General features: G+C 50.7%; 1 protein-coding gene and 1 non-coding gene across 4 annotated transcripts in view; both read left to right on the forward strand.

The window, feature by feature from the left end:
* The first annotated feature begins 2841 nt into the window (after window positions 1–2841).
* The window catches only part of PPARGC1B (PPARG coactivator 1 beta), a 124988-nt gene continuing 111248 nt past the window's right edge, over window positions 2842–16581 (forward strand). The window contains exon 1 of one of the 3 annotated variants that reach the window (XM_031011455.3): window positions 2842–3347. In XM_031011455.3, coding sequence (XP_030867315.2) covers window positions 3270–3347 — 78 coding nt within the window. In that variant the 5' untranslated portion in view covers window positions 2842–3269. The remainder of the gene's footprint in view (window positions 3348–16581) is intronic. The other 2 variants (XM_055386190.2, XM_031011454.3) reach the window with 2 other exon arrangements.
* On the forward strand, window positions 5730–5841 carry MIR378A (microRNA mir-378a). Its single transcript, NR_106316.1, has one exon. It is a non-coding gene; the product is annotated as a microRNA mir-378a (primary transcript).

The following is a 16581-nucleotide window of genomic DNA, read 5'->3' on the forward strand; positions in this document are numbered from 1 at the left end:
CTGTTCTCAAACTCCTAGACTCAAGTGATCCTCCGGCCTCAGCCTTCCATTGTTGGGATTACAGGCATGAGCCACCACACCCAGGCCTGGACTTTTAATCTCAATTAAGAACTTCACATTTTTCCATGGGCCAGAGGAACTTCAGATTCCTCCATGAGGCTGAGACTCTGTGAGCAACCTGTGATGAAGGAATTTCTGGGACAATATGCTTTTGAAAAGGACGCTAGATATCTCAGGTGAGGCCCTTTCTCACCTACATTTCTTGCCAGCCAGAAGACTGTTGTGAGGATGTAGTGACTGGTGAGAAAGTCCCTGATGTTGGGCAATGTGCGGCTTTTCTATCAACATGGGAGTTTTAAAAACAAAAAAGCCTCTGGGAAAGTGCTGTCAGGCCTTCCCTGGCAAGACAGTGAATGGCACTGCAGCTCTGCAAGGACCAAGGCTAGAGATGGCTGGCTTTGGGGACACTCCAAAGTTTGGCCTCTGGGCTATAAAGGACACACCACCAGTCAGGGGCCAGGCTGGGCCTGGAAGGGACATCTCCAGAAACCATCCCACAGGACTCTGACTCTGGTGCCCAGGGGAGTAGCAAAAAAAATGGGGTCTTGGGAGAATTCAAGTCCTTAGTGCTAATGGTGATGACATTGGTGATGTTGGTGATGATTATAGTGATGGTGGGCATTTCCTACCTGCAAGATTCAGGGCCAGGCAACTGACTTTACATGAATTGCATTATTTCATTCAATCCATCCTCACAAGATCCCTATGTGGAGCAGTACCATTGCTATCCCCACTTTACAGATGAGGAAACTGAGGCTCAGAGAGGTTAAGTAAATGACCAAGGGCACATAGCTAGTTTGCACCAGGATTCAAATCTGAATATACTGGAGTCCAAAGTACGCCAGCAGCCTGTAAGTGCTGGAAAAAAGGCAAGTAACATTGGCTAGTGCCTTTAAGGGATATATATTTCTTATTCCCATTTTAACAGAAGGGAAACAGAACAGAGTGCTTAGCGTATTCTCCATGAGGTCAGGCACTGTGCCAAGCACTTTACATATATTATCTCCTCAATCATCAAAACATCCCTATGAAGTAGGTGGTTTTTTGGTCCCCATTTGTGTAGATGAGGAAACCGAGGCCCGAGACTAAATGACTTGCTGTGGTTCCAAATCAGGCAGTGTAACTCCAGGGCCCACGCTCTTCACCCCCTGAATTGCTGGATACTGGAACAAGATGTTCCAGTATCCAGATGCAGGGTCTGAAACAGAACCCAGGACTCCTAACTCCTAGTCTAGGGCTCTGAGGCTAGATGCAGGCTCTCTGTTGGAATGCATTGTTCCTTAAAAGCACACTGGCCTTAAGCCCAAAGAGTGAAATCACGGCCTGCGGTTCTGGGAACCTCAGACTGGAGAAGGAAGCTTTTGCCCTGGTGTTCAAGTCTCAGCAGGTGTGCTGGGGACTCTCCCTCTATTTCCTTCTCCCGCTGGAAGGGAGCCCTTGTTAGGTGGGCAGGGTGGGGCAGCCCTTATGAGTGTAGGGTGGGAGGAGGGCAGGAGGCAGGCGTGCCCAATAAAACAGACCTAAAGCTTTCCGCCTTCTTGCCTTCATCCAGGCAGTGCCCTCATCTCCTGTTTGGCAAACAACAGGGCATGATGATGAGAGTTCAAGGTTGGAGTCAGGAGGTCTGAGTTCTGGTTCTGGCTCAGGCAGTCACTCCATGTACACATTGACAGTCAGTTTCCTTATCTGTATAATGTGTGGTGGTGGTGGTGGCAGAGAATCAAAATTCTCCAGCTTTTTCAGTTAACACATCATCTATTAAGTGCCTACTATGTGCCAGAAACTGCAGATACAGCAAGCGCAAAAGCAGATTTAGGCCCTGCTTTCACGGTGTTAGAGTCTTGTAAGGAGAGATACAAAGATTAAGTCTTCATTGCAACAAATGTAAAATGGCAACTGTGACCAGCTTTTAGAGAAAAAAGGCCTGCTGATGGAGCTAAGGGAGTCCCATGATGGTGGGGGTGGAAGGAGAGGAAATGGCTTGACAGTCCGAGGGGTAATAGGGAAAGATGCCCTGAAGAGATTACTAGGTGAGTGGCTGCTGGGTGTACAAGCCCGTTGTGAGTGGGCCTGTGGAGGCTGGCAGGAGCCCAGCCCCTTCATGCATTGTGGGCATTGGTAAGAGAACTCACTGGAATTTTTTGGGGGAAGGGTGCTGGGGACGATGGGAGAGAGAGATATACGATCAGGTTTAGCACAGAATATAGGCAAACACACCCTTCAAGTAAAAGATAAAAATGCCTCCTCCTCCAAGGAGACTTCCTTGATTTCTTTGCTTTTGATCTATGGTATTTCTCCCTCCTTCTCTGGCCTTGTAGCCTGGGTAGAGAAACAGTCCTCCAGGGGAGTAAGACCTAAGCTTTCCCTTCCTGCAACCGATGTGTGCTGTAGCTTTGAACGAGGTCCTAGGTATATACATACATACATACATATATATATATACACACACATACATACACACACATATATATATACACATACATACACACACATACATAAATATATATACACATACATACATATATATATACACATACATACATATATATATGTATTTTTTTATTTTTTTTCAGGAGGGATATGAAGAGTGACTTACAGGCGCCCGCCACCATGCCTGGCTAATTTTTTTTGTATTTTTAGTAGAGACGGGGTTTCACCATGTTGGCCAGGCTGGTCTCAAACTCCTGACCTCAGGTGATCCACCCGCCTCGGCCTCCCAAAGTGCTGGGATTACAGGCGTGAGCCACTGCGCCCGGCCTTCGAACGAGGTCCTATGCCTTCTTGAGCCTCAGTTTCCCCAGCTGTGCAGAAGAAGCAGGTTGTCTCCCAGGGCCCGCCCAGCGCTAACGCAACGTGATTCGCTCTGGCTGGAGCCGGGGGCTGCCCGCATTGCTGCGCAGGCATCGGGCTGCTGGCTGGGGCACCGCCACCTGGCTGCCTGCGCTTTACCCTCTGCTGAGGGCTGCGGGAGCTGCTCGCGGCGCCAGACACGGCGCAGGAAAGTGGGTGAGCGACCCCCGGCTCCCGCGGGCGCCGCGCAGCCCCGCCCCCGCAGCTAGCGGCCCTGCGGCAGCCGGGGGCTCGAGCTCCGCCCTCCGCCTCCCGCCGGCCTCACTCCCTCCTCCCTCCTCCCTTGCTAGCTCGCTGGCTCCCTCCCCCCGGGCCGGCTCGGCGTTGACTCCGCCGCACGCTGCAGCCGCGGCTGGAAGATGGCGGGGAACGACTGCGGCGCGCTGCTGGACGAAGAGCTCTCCTCCTTCTTCCTCAACTATCTCGCTGACACGCAGGTACGGCCGGCTGGGGCTGCGGGCCCGGGGCGAGGGGTGCTGAGCTGCGGGGGCCGCAGCTGCAGCCGCGGAGGCCGGGAGGCAGCGGTGGGAGCCCTGGGGTAACTGGGGGTTCCAGGCTGCAGAGCCCCCCTTCCAGGCGCCCTGCGATGTGCTCAGTTACCAGGGCAGGGAGCCGGAGGTCTCCCGGCGCGTGCCGGAGCGCTGGGGGCGCTACGGCCGCTGGGGAGGGTCTAGCCTTGGCCGCTTGGAGTCTGCCCCCCCGCGGGCAAAACTGGGGGGTACCGCGCTTCCTTTGGGAGGTGGAGGCGCGCCACGGTGTGAGGTACCCTCAGGCTGGCGCTGGGTGCTGGAGGCGCGCCGTCAGCGCCCGGCACTTGCTGCCGTACTTTCACGTGGACTTGTGGCCCCGGCACGGGTGCATGCCCGGGTCTCCGGAGTCCCCTAGTCCTCCAGGCTGTAGTCCCCAGAGTGCTGTTGCTGGCCCCCCGCGGCTTTCTACCCGCGCCCGCAGCGCGGAGTTTCCTGCCAGTTGCCGGCTAAAGGCATAAGGGTCTGCGGGGCACGTGGACATGCCGGCGGAGACAGCGTCTTCCTGGTTTCGCTATCGGGCGGAGCCCCCTGGGGGGAAAGCCAGGCTGGATGGGGGCGGAAGGACTGTCTGGGGGCGCCTGGGTCCCCCTGCGGTGCGCGGCCCCGGTGCGCGCTCCACGATGCAGGGGGAAGGGAAGGCGAGGCGGAGTCCCAGGCTCTGGCTGAGCCCGGGAGCCCCACTGGCGACACGCGCGTGACAGGAGAGGGTGCTCTGGTGTGCCGGGGCGCGGGGGAGCGAGGAAGCTGGTGGCTTGGAGACTGGGAGAGGGGTGCTGCTGGGACAAGCAGCCACCAAAAATGTCAGCACGAGGCGTGCGCGGCCCCCACCCCTTCCCCCATTTTCCCCACCCAATGCCTGTTGCAAGCATAAAGTTTGGCTCCAGAGTTAGGGCTTTTTCTCTGGGCGCCCGGCTGCGGGTCATCGGGAAGCTGAGGATGCGGCGGAACCTCGGAGGAGCCCCGGGTGCTGGCACACGCCTGGGCACGGAGAGGGGCGGCCGGGCGGAACCGGGCGCGGCTCGCGGGGGCTGGTTTGGTACCTGGAGTGGGAGCGCCGGTGCCGGCCCGTTTTGCATAACAGTGGAAGGGAGGGGGAAGGCGGAGATGGGGGGAGGGAGGTGGGAGGAGAGAGAGGGAAACTTTGCTTCTTGTTATAATCTGCCTGTCTTTGGGCGGCAGCAGCTGTCATGGGACCGGGTGGGCGGGGAGAGGCTTGCAAGCTGACTCCTTGCGGTGAAACGCGACTTGGAAGGGACGCCGCAGCCGAGACGTTCAGCTCCGGGCGGCGACTTCGGGCTGGCGTCTGGGACGGCGTGGCGTGGCAGGGTGTCGCCGAGAGGAAGCCCGCCACGCGGGAGGCAGGCCGCCCCTGGCCCGCTGCAGACGCCGCTGCGTAGGGGAGCCGCGGGGCTGCGTGGTCGGTGGCGGGCGCGCTCGGGTGGGTTCGCGGCAGAGGCCGGAGGGGCTAGTGGCGTGTGATTGCGCTTCTCGAGGTCGAGGGGAATGTGTGATGAGCGGGTTGCGCGCGCGGGTGTGTGTGTGTGTGTGTGTGTGTGTGTGTGTGTGTGCACACGCCGCGCGCGCCGGGCGCGTACCTTTACCTCTGACGAAACTGCGGTGGAGCTCCCGCCGCCGTCGTCGCCGGGCTCCGTCACACGCCCCGCGCCGGTGTCTGCGCCGAAGGCAGGTCCCAGCCTCAGTACCCCCAGAGCCGACAGGTTGGGGCTAGCGGGCACTGAGTGCGGGAGGAGGGGCAGAGTCACTCCTGGGAAGATTCTGTCCCCAGATCTCGAAATTGCCCGGGGGCGTCTCCGAATCTCTTGGCTGAAAAGCGGATGAGAGAGGCCTGAAATAGCCGGAGACTCGTTCAGGGACCCATGTCAAGAACTGTCCGCTTTGGACTGTACCCCGGATTTTAACTCGATCTTCGGTGTTTGGCTCAGCAATAATTAATTATTTTGCCCTTTAGCCGCCCAGCGAGCCTAGCTAGCAGAAATATTTCAACTAAGGAAACTAGAAAATTGAATAATCAGGTGTTTGCGGGAGCAGTGCAGTGAAAGTTAATCTGGGACATTTGCTTTTTTTATTTAACCACGTGACAGGCCGAGGATCTTCTGGTGATCTTTGCCGGCCCAACTTGGGAAATGTAATTGATAGGATGAGCTTTGAGCCGCCCCTAGAAGGCTCGGAGAGCCCAGCCGGAAGAGGACCTGGGCGGGCCCAGTGTGCGCCTCCTCATTTTACAGTTGGAGAAAGAGGCTGCGAGGGGTGAGCGGCTTGTATGGGACCATGCAGCCAGAGGGTGACAGAGCCACCCAGGGCTCCTGACTCCAGGTCCTGTGTGTTACCTAGAAATAGCACTGGACTTGGAGTCAGAAGGCCTGAGTGGAGTCACCTTCCCCACTCTCTGGCTGGGTGACCCCGGAGCAAGCCATTTGAACTCTCCGAGCCTCATTTCCTCCATCTGTCAAATGGGGCTGGTGGTGCCGCAAGAGAATCCAATGGCCTGGTGGTGGGGGTGAGCAGTGTTTGCATGTGAGATGTTCTGGTTGTTCCTGCAACCCCCTCTCCTCCCCCAAACTTTCCCTGACCCTCCCCTCCTCCATCTCCCTTTGGGAGCTTTGGGGAAAGTGGATTAAATGGTAATTCATTGTCTTTGTCCCAAAAGATTGTTGTTGTCTTTGGTGGCTAATCCAAGGTTAGATTAGAGGGAGGACTTCTGTTTAGGAGACTTAACTTTTACCCATTGGGGCCAAAGTACGGAAATTTAGCAGAACAAGGACTGCGAAAGTTTCTTGGAAAGCTTTGAGGCATGGATCCCAAAGGACTGTGGGTGGCTTCACCTTTGTTCAGGCTATGCCCCTGGCCCAGAGTACCCTCACCCACCCGTCCTGCATGGCCTTCTCCTCTACTAGGCTCTCCCAGCCCAGCTTGCCCTGCTTTCTCTCCTTTGGTTTTCTGCATCTGTGTTATACAACCAAGCACTTTGTGTGAGTCTGGTGTCCAGTAAGATTCTAGCGCTAGGGTTGTGCCTTTTATCATTGTGCCTGCAAGGCACCTGTCAGTATGCTGAGCTGTGTTCCTTTGCTTAGCTCTTGGCTAGGCACATGGATTACAGACAGGGGTGCAGCTGGGTCCTGCCAAGCAGAAGCTCCCAGGCTAGCAGGGGAGACAGCTGGGCAGCGAGTGTGGGAGAGAGGAATGCAGAGGGCTGCAGCTGTGGGCAAAAGCTTAGACCCCAAAGGCCACACAGCAAGTCCACACTAAATATGGGCTATTTGAAGTTGCTTAGGGCATCAGTCATAGATGCACAAAATGTCAGAGTTGGCAGCGGGAATGTTAGAAATCATCAGTTCTAACAATTTATTTAAAAATATTTAATTATAGAATTGTTAGAAAATACTGCCAAGCATAAAGAAAAAAATGAGAAATATGTAACATGACCCAAAGATAACCACTTAATTGTCATGTATATTCCAGACTGTTTATTTCCTGTTCATATAGATCACATCTTATTTTTAAAAAATGGAGTCGCCGGGCACGGTGGCTCACCCCTGTAATCCTAGCACTTTGGGAGGCCGAGGCAGGTGAATCACCTGAGGTCAGGAGTTCCGGACCAGCCTGGCCAACATGGTGAAATCCTGTCTCTACTAAAAATACAAAAATTAGCTGGGCGTGGTAGCACACACCTGTAATCCCAGCTACTTGGGAGGCTGAGGGAGGAGAATCGCTTGAACCCGGGAGGTGGAGGTTGCAGTGAGCCGAGATCGCGCCACTTCACTCCAGCCTGGACAAAAGAACGAAACTCATTCTCAAAAAAAAAAAAAAAAAAAAAAAAAAAAGGAGTTATCCTGAATATACTGATTTGTAACTTGGAATTGCACTGTTCTGTAACTTGTTTTTTTTTTTTCCTCTTCCAAATAATATGCTGTGAACATCTTTCCACATCAGTAAATATTCTACTTAGTATCTTAATGATTATATAATGTTTTGTTGAAGATTGAACCAAGATGTATTTAATTAATCCTTTATCGTTACTCATTTACGTTGTTTAATTTTTTTATTTTGCTATTGTAAGCAATGCTAAAACGAATATCTTTTTATGTATGTCTTTGTTTCTTCCTTTAAGTTCCTAGAAGTGAAATTACTCCATCAAACCCATTCCTGGATTCTCTTCTAGAAAGATTGTACTTATTTGTGCACTGGCATGGTCTGGGAACACCTGGTTTCCTATACCCAGATAACTGTTGATATTTTCATTGTTTTTCATTTTTACCAGTCTGTTCATCAATAAATTCTGTTACCCTTATTGTTTTAATGTGCATTTATTTGATTACTTGTGATGCTAAACTTCTTCCCCATATGATCTTGGGCGACTTGTGGTTCTGTGTTTCTGAACTTGGCCCATTTTGCAATTGGTATCTTGTCTCCTCGTTGTTCTAAAGCTGGGACTGAGCACCCAGAAGGGCCCCCTGCCACATGGAGAACTGGGAAAATGGCTCCACACACCCCTTGAAGCCAAGGCCAACTTCTTTTTCAAATCAGTTTGTGGATTTGGACAAATGTATAGTGTGTGGGAGAAGATTGAAGCATAGCCTTCACTGGGTGCATTTACCCATTCTTTATCTGTGTGAGACTTAGGGAGAGTAATTTCTTCACCTGAGCCAGAAGGGGTCATGTTCACCAGAGACCTGGGCTCCACTTTCATTGGGATTCCCTGGCTGGTGCTAATGATCAGGATGCCTGTGAAACCCAGGAAGGGCAATGGCCCAGCAGCTGTGCCCCACGGGCTCATATTTCCTCTTTACCTTACGGCCCTCCTCTTAGCAGCTCGTGCAGGCCAGGCAGAAGTTCCACTATGCCACGTGAGTCACCCTCTTCCTTCTTCCTCTGGAATAATAGAAGAAAGACTGGCTCGAGTGAGAAGCAGTCTTGCAAACGGGGCTCAGGCTTGGAAATGCCTAACGAGAACATTGCAGTGTTGATCCTTGCCTTCTCCTTCATCGTCATCATCAGTGATGTTTACTGAGTATCCCCTAGACCCCATGCAGTTTTCTGAGCCTTCTGTTTGCACTACTACATTTCATTCTCATAGATATTGTGCAAAATGTAGGTGCTGTTGCACAGTTGTACAGATCTTACAGTTTCAGAGAACTCACTGATTTGTGGAAGACTAATTACCTTTGAGTAAGTAGAAGAGCCAGCATTAGTGGGCAGTGTTCCCAGACTGTTTGACTCCAAGCTCCTTGAAGACAGGGGCTACTCTCAGTTTTTGTTCATCAGTGTTTTTCTAGCACCTTGAGCAAATGAAGGCACATAGATTGTATAGAGAGAATGCAGAGGCCGGGTGCGGCGGCTCACGCCTGTAATCCCAGCACTTTGGGAGGCCAAGGCGGGCAGATCACGAGGCCAGGAGTTCGAGATCAGCCTGACCAACATGGTGAAACCCCGTCTCTACTAAAAATACAAAAATTAGCCGGGCGTGGTGGTGTGCGCCTGTAATCCCAGCTACTCAGGAGGCTGAGGCCGGAGAATTGCTTGAACCCGGGAGGCGGAGGTTGCAGTGAGCTGAGATTGCGCCACTGCACTCCAGCCTAGGCAACAGAGTGAGACTCCATCTCCAAAAAAGCAAAAAAGAAAGAATGCAGAACAAGTCCCTCTGCTTCTCTACGCCTGTTTTTCAATCCTTGAAATGGGGATAATAGGCCCTCTCGCTTGGGAGTGAAATAATACAGTATATCTAAAATGAGCATTAACCTGCTACTCATGAAAGTTGGAATAATTCTCTCTTTGAAGCACTTTAGAAGGACAGGATTAAGTATGGAGCTAATTTTCATGCATGCAATCTTTTTTTTTTTTTGCGTAAAAAAGAGAAGCATAATTCTTATTAGAGAGTGAAGGGTACCCAAATAAAGTCATTTGGAAGAAAATGATCAGGGTCAGTTTCTATCTGTCCTCCTACAAGGTAGTCGGAGTGCCTCATATCCATCCCATTGACACTCAGCTGATGCAGAATCGATTGGATTGATCTTTCTGTTCTTCTCCCCTTCTGATCTAGGTTTTTGTCTGTTTGTAACTAGATTCCTGCAGTTACTACCAAAGAGATCTTTGCTGCACCCGACTTTGTCTTCTTCCATTTGCCCTTAGCCCAGATGGCAGATCAGTCCTCTTAGAGTGCATATCTGACATCACTCTCTTGCTCACACATCTCCCATGGCTCCCCAGTACATTTTTTTTTCTTTTAAGACTTTATTTTTTTAGAACAATTTCAGGTTCACAGCAAAATTGAAAGGAAGGTACAGAGATTTGCCATATACCCTTGCCCCCAACATGCATAGCCTCCCCCATTATTAATATTCCCCACCAGAGTTGTAGATTTGTTATAATTGATGAACCTACATTGACACATCATTGTCACCCCAGAGTCTGTAGTTTACATTAGGGTTCACTCCGTGGGTTTGGACAAATCTGTAATGACAGGTATCTACCATGGTAGCATCACACAGAATAGTCTCACTGCCCTGGAAATCTGTTCTACCTTTTCATTTCTTCTGTCCCCCAACTCCTGACAACCACTGATCTTTTTACTGTTGGTACAGTTTTGCCTTTTCCAGAATGTCATATAGTTGGAATCACGCAGTATGTAGTGTTTTCAGATTGGCTATTTTTTCACTTGCTGATAGGAATTTAAGGTTCCTCCATGACTTTCATGGCTTGATAGCTCAGCTCTCCAGTATTTTAAAATTAAAGCCTAAACTTAAACCTGATTTCCGAAGGCCTTCGGGTACTTTTAAGTTGGAGAGTTAGGCCCTTGACTTTGTCTTGAGCTGTCTGCTTTTACTTTGGGATCCTGTACCTCCCCAGGAAAACCCTGAATTTTCCTCCTGGAGGCTTAGACTCGGGCTGCCCTTTTCTGTGTCCTCCTTCTCCATTTCCATGATTCATCCTGTGAGCCCCTGCTCACCAGCCACTGTTTTGGCGATGCCCTCTCCCTCACCTCCAAGCCAGCTGTTCCATCTTCTGTGTGGCAGTACGCAGGGCCAGCAGAGCACTGACCTTGGAATCCCCTTACTGGGTTTGAGTCTTGGTTCTGCGATTTGCCAGCTTCGAGGCCTTTGGCAGGTCACATAACCTTTCTGAGCTTCTGTTTCCTGAAGTGAGAAGATATGATGATTAAGATTGTTGTGAAGAGGCCGGGCACAGTGGCTTACGCCTGTAATCCCAGCGCTTTGGGAGGCTGAGGTGGGTGGATCACCTGAGGTCAGGAGTTCGAGACCAGCCTGGCCAACATGATGAAACCCCGTCTCTACTAAAAATACAAAAATTAGCCGGGCATGGTGGCGCATGCCTGTATTCCCAGCTACTTGGGAGGCTGAGGCAGGAGAATCACTTGAACTGGGGAGGTGAAGGTTGCAGTGAGCCAGGATCACACTACTACACTCCAGCTTGGGTGACAGAGCGAGACTCTGTCTCAAAAAAAAAGATTGTTGTGAAGAGTCAGTGAAAATCGAATGACAACATGGATTTAAAGCATGTAACACATGCCTGGCACAGAATAAGCACCAAATAATAGATATATCTCTTCATCTATAGATCATATTAAGTGTTAGGACATCACTCCTGGACGTTAAGCTCCACAAAGGCAAGAATTTTCGTTTATTTCATCCACCTTGTTTTTCACCATAATGAATAGATCAGTGCCTGGAATATAACAGACATTTAATCAGTCCTCGTTGAATGATTAGGAAATCACTCCTGGACGTTAAGCTCCACAAAGGCAAGGATTTTCGTTCATTTCACCCACCTTTTGTTTTCACCACAGTGAATAGATCCGTGCCTGGAACATAACAGACATTTAATCAATCCTCATTGAGTGAATGAATATGCTAGACTATGAGCCTCTTCAGGGCAGACACTGCTTCTTGTTTTATATCTTCAGTCTGAGTGTTCCTGAGAAGGGATGGAATACAAGTCTGGTGGAATGAACTGGAATGTCCTCTCCCCGCCACCATCCCTGCCATTTTAATGTATTCATAGCCTACCTGAACTTTAAGCCCCCTCTTGAAAGCCTGCCCTCTCTGGAAAGCATTTTTTTTTTTTTTTGAGATGGCATCTCACTCTGTCGCCCAGGTTGGAGTGCAGTGGCGCGATCTCGGCTCACTGCAACCTCCACCTCCCGGGTTCAAGCGATTCTTCTGCCTCAGCCTCCCAAGTAGCTGAGACTACAGGCATGTGCCACCACACCTGGCTAATTTTTATATTTTTAGTAGAGACGGGGTTTCACCATATTGGCCAGGCTGGTCTTGAACTCCTGACCTTGTGATCGGCTCGCCTCGGCCTCCCAAAATGCTGGGATTGCAGGCGTGAACCACCGCGTCCAGCCTCTGGAAAGCCTTTGAAGCTAACTTCTTCTGCTTCCACCACCCACGTGGCTTGTGCCACTTACTATCCCATGGTATCTGAGTGTGCTTTTATTCCTACAACTGGATTGAAAGCTCTGGGAGGACAAGAAATTATTTTTATCCTGGACTAGCAGTGTGGTTGCCTAGAAGAGCGTTTTATAGGTTTCAATGTCAGGTTCTCTGAAAGAACTTTGTATTTTAAACATTTGACTATGGAAAATGTCAACTCATACAGAAGTAGACAGTAGAGAGAACAGTATGGTGAATCCCCATCCCTCCATCACCCAGCGTCCACTGTTAAAGACTTGCAGTCACTCTTATTCCATCTCCATGTACAAGACGTCATTTCATCTGTGACTATTTCATTGTGTATCTGTGAAGAGACTTCTGAGTGCTATTGCATGGATTTCTCCCAATAACTGTGAGATTGGCTTTCCCCATTTTGTAGGTGATGAAACTGAGGTGCAGGGAGGTTAGGCCAGTTGCTCAGGGTCTTGAAGCTAGTGAGCGGCTTACCTGGGATTTGAACCTTGACTGTGAGCAGCTCCCTCTCCTTCCAGGCTTGGGGCAGGAGGCCCTTGGAGATACAGGTACACCTTGCCATTTCCAGAAGAGAGGAAGCTGAGGTCCAGCTGCTTGGCTGGAGGAAGCCCAGGCCCCTGACTCCCTGGCAAGTTCATTTCCAGTGTCAGGTCTTGCGAGGTGCGGTGGGCCTTAGCTCTTGGGGAGGGCCAGGGTGGGTAGTCCTCTGAGAGACACCATTGCCCTGAGTGGCTGGGCTTTGGATGGCCGTGGGACCCGGGGGCAAGGTCTACCACCACCCCTGGACAGACTGCATTTTCTTCCTACTCTTGTCATTCCTAAATCCCAAAGGTCCCCCTTGCAGCTGACCACGAGTTCTCTCATGAGATGCTCAGGACTACCCAGTGAGGGAGAGGGAGCCAAGGGGTCAGCAGCTGGGTTCACAGAGCTCAGAGAGGAGGGGTCTGGCCTGAGGTCACCCAGCTGGCCTGGGCACAGGGTTGACAGGCTCTTGGTGGCATCTGGACCCATGGGCTCCCACCCTGCTCTTTCCTCGGGATAGAAACCGAATTGCTACCCAGATCTAGAGTAGGAGACCAGAGACGAGACCTGAGAGACTTTCACAAATGGTGGGATAAAGCCATTGATTAACTGTCCCCAAAGGCCTGTGATGACTGTTTGGTGTTTTAGGTAAGAAAACAAACATTTGCCCTAATTGTTTGCTTCAGTGACTGAGAGGGCTGTGAATTCTAGGTTGGGGTTCTGCTTGGGCAAAGCCCTGGGAGCTTGGCAGAGAATTTCTTTGGGCCTTCTTTTTCTATCTAGGAAATGGGGACAATAGTAGCATATGCTTTGAAGGCTTTTAGTGAAGAATAGTTGAGGCAATGTCTGTAAAGTATTCGGAAATGCTCAATGAGTAGTAACCCTTGTTATTATGAAAAGGGGACACATGTAATGCAGACCCTGCCATTTGTCTTCCCGCTGAGCTCCAGGTCCTTGATCTAGTCGAGGCCCTGAGGTTCTTCTTGCAGAGTGTTTTTTCCTCTCTACTTGTGGGGCAGGTGACGAGGGATCCCACCCAGCCTTAGCAAGTGTTGCAATACTGACTTAGGAAACCACTTCTAGTGAGATGCCACTTGAAGAGAGAAGAAATACCCAATAGTGGTTAAGAGCTCTAGGCTTTGGAGTTTTAACTGCCTATGGTTTAAATCAGTGCTCTACCACTTACTAGCTATGTGACCTTGAGCAAGTATCTTAACTTCTCTGACCTCAGTTTCTTCATATATTGTCCCCCAAATTGGGGATAATAATAGTATGCTCTTTGTAGGATAACTTAAGATAGCTGCAGATAATTAAGGCTTGCAGCTTCACCTGACATATAGTAAGCGCTCAATAAATGGTAGTCACTAGGATGATGACAACGATAATGATGTAAAAATATAAAACACACAAATGTCCATTTGAGCTTTCTGGGAGTTGGGAGTGCCTTAGAGACGATCTTGCTTAATGCCCTTACCTTGAAGGAAGGAAACAGACTAGAAACAGATCAGAGGATGCCTTCAGGTCACTCAGCAGAGGCAAGACAGGGCCCTCGGCTGCTGTCTGCTTGGCCAGGGCTGGCTCTGAGTAGCTGGGACTCAACTGTCTGGGACCCACTGTCTGGGAACTCAGCCGGGCAAGCCCTGCTTGGCTGAGAGATGGATGCTCCCCGACAGCTCTGCAGCCGTATTTTTTCCCTGTGATTGCCTGGCAGAACATAGTCATTTAGCAGAGGAAATGCGAGGAGATGTTAGAAACCAACCAGGCCCTGAGCAGTTGCAGCAGCCGGCCCACGAGTCGCTCCCTGATGTTGCCATGGCAAACAGCCTTGGCAACGTGGCTGCTCGCGCCTTTATTTCTGGTCTCAGGCTCTTTGCAAGGAAGTGTGGTACCCAGAACACTGGGGAGGGCCCTGCCCTGGATCCTTGGCACTGAGGGCAACCCGGCCTTTATGCTGCTAGCAGTCCCAGGCCACAGCAGCCCCTGCTCAAAACACCTGCAGACCCACCCTGCCTTTGCAGAAGCAGACTACTGGGTATGGGATTTGAAGCCTCAAATGTCCATGTAGCTGACTATCCATCTATTTGTCAAATACTGTGTTTGGCAATGCCATACTGTTCCCACCACTGCAAGAGCACAGCCACAAAATATTCTTTTTTTTTTTTCGTGAGACAGAGTCTTACCCTGTTGCCCAGGCTGGAGTGCAATGGCGCGATCTCAGCTCACTGCAACCCCTGCCTCCCGGGTTCAAGTGATTCTCCTGTCTCAACCTCCCGAGTAGCTGGGATTACAGGCGTCTGCCACCATGCCTGGCTAATTTTTTTGTATTTTTAGTAGAGATGGGGTTTCACCATGTTGGCTAGGCTGGTTTTGAACTCCTGACCTCAGGTAATTCAAACCTCTCGGCCTCCCAAAGTGCTGGGATTACAAGCGTGAGCCACCACGCCTGGCACAGCCACATAATATTCTTAACATGAACCCTGGTGTTAAAGGTTCCCAGGCAGGTGTCATCTTCAACCATGTCCTTCAAGGATGGTGATGATAATGATGATGGTGGTGGTGGTGATAACAGTCAACAACTGCTATATCCCCTTCAAGAGATCAGGCCCTGTGCCACATCCTTCACATGTGTAATCACATTTAATCTCAGAGGAACCCCATGAGGCAGTCCCACTGCTATCCCCATTTTACAGTTGGGTAGACCTAGGCCAACCCAGAGTTTGTGGCGCTGGTGCTGTTCTGCAGCTCCTCCCCTATACCAGGCAACCATGGGAGCCCTGCCATGAAGTGTCTGTCCCCTCCCTGTGCCCCTCTTCCACCTGCGCCTGCACACTGCAAGGCTCAGCTCAAGTGATGCCTCCTGTAGTTCCCCCTCTCAGAACTGGCCCTTTTTGCTCTGCGATCCCCACAGTCTGCTACAGACACTTTCTGTTCCCTGCCTTCCCTCAATACTCTGCCACTCTGGTGAGTTTATTTCTGCCCTCCAGCCATCCCAAAACAAAACAGAAGGGCAGACTGGCTAAGGAGGAGAGCTCTGACTGTGCTGAGGAGTTTGGACTTGGCAGGCAGCGGGGAGTTGGCAAAGAGTTTTATTATTATTATTCATAACAGTAATAATATAAAAGAGCCAACACTTAGAGACTTATTGGTATGTGCCAGGTACTAAGCTAGGGCCATTAGGTGCTTTACCTTGTTTAATCAACTACCGATGAGGTTGGCAGTATGGCAAATGAGAAAACAGACTTGGAGAAGTTCAGTGACTTCCCCAAATCACCTAGCTAGGAAGTAGGCTGGGATTTGAACCTAGGTTTGTCTGACTTCAGAGCACATGGTCCTAACCATTGCAGTGGTGGCTAATTTGGCTAAGCACATAGAAGGACTGGAATGGTGTAACAGGAGGCATCTGTGGTGTGGCTGGGGTGGGTGGTGGGGCCCATACCCTGCCTCAGCTGTGGAGCTCAGTGGAAATCACTAGATATAGGTAAGAGGGCAGGGGGCTCAGAGTGGTGCCCTCATAGCCAAGATGGGGGTGCAGAAGAGGATTTATATGGGGAGAACATCCATTTATTCAGGGCCCACTGTGTGCCAGGTCTGTTCCTTACTCTGGCCTTCCTTGGAGCCTGGTTAAATGTAAACTGTAGCCTCAGCCCTTTATAACCTTTGTCTATGTGTTTATTATTATTATTATTATTTTTTTTTTGAGACAGATTCTCGCTCTGTCGCCCAGGCTGGAGTGCAGTGGTGTGATCTCAGCTCACTGCAACCTCCGCCTCCTGGGTTCAAATGATTCTCCTGCCTCAGCCTCCTGAGTAGCTGGGATTACAGATGCCCACCACCATGCCTGGCTAATTTTTGTATTTTTAGTGGAGATGGGATTTCTCCATATTGGCCAGGCTGGTCTCGAACTCGTGACCTCAGGTGATTGCCTGCTTTGGCCTCCCAAAGTGCTGAGATTCCAGGCGTGAGCCACCGTGCCTGGCCCTATTTATTCTTTACTGTTCCCTCTTCTCTACCCAGTTGGGACTGGAGCTCATCAAGCTGGTTTTCCATCAAATCCCAGTGACTTAACAGTCCCTGGCACACTGTAGGCCCCCAATAAATAGTTGTTGGATGACTGAATGATGAACAAATGCTGTTCGATCTTTCACAATATTTGCCTGATGTTTGCCTGGCCCAGA

This window comes from Gorilla gorilla, chromosome 4, assembly GCF_029281585.2.
Source record: "Gorilla gorilla gorilla isolate KB3781 chromosome 4, NHGRI_mGorGor1-v2.1_pri, whole genome shotgun sequence".
Lineage (NCBI taxonomy): Eukaryota > Metazoa > Chordata > Mammalia > Primates > Hominidae > Gorilla > Gorilla gorilla.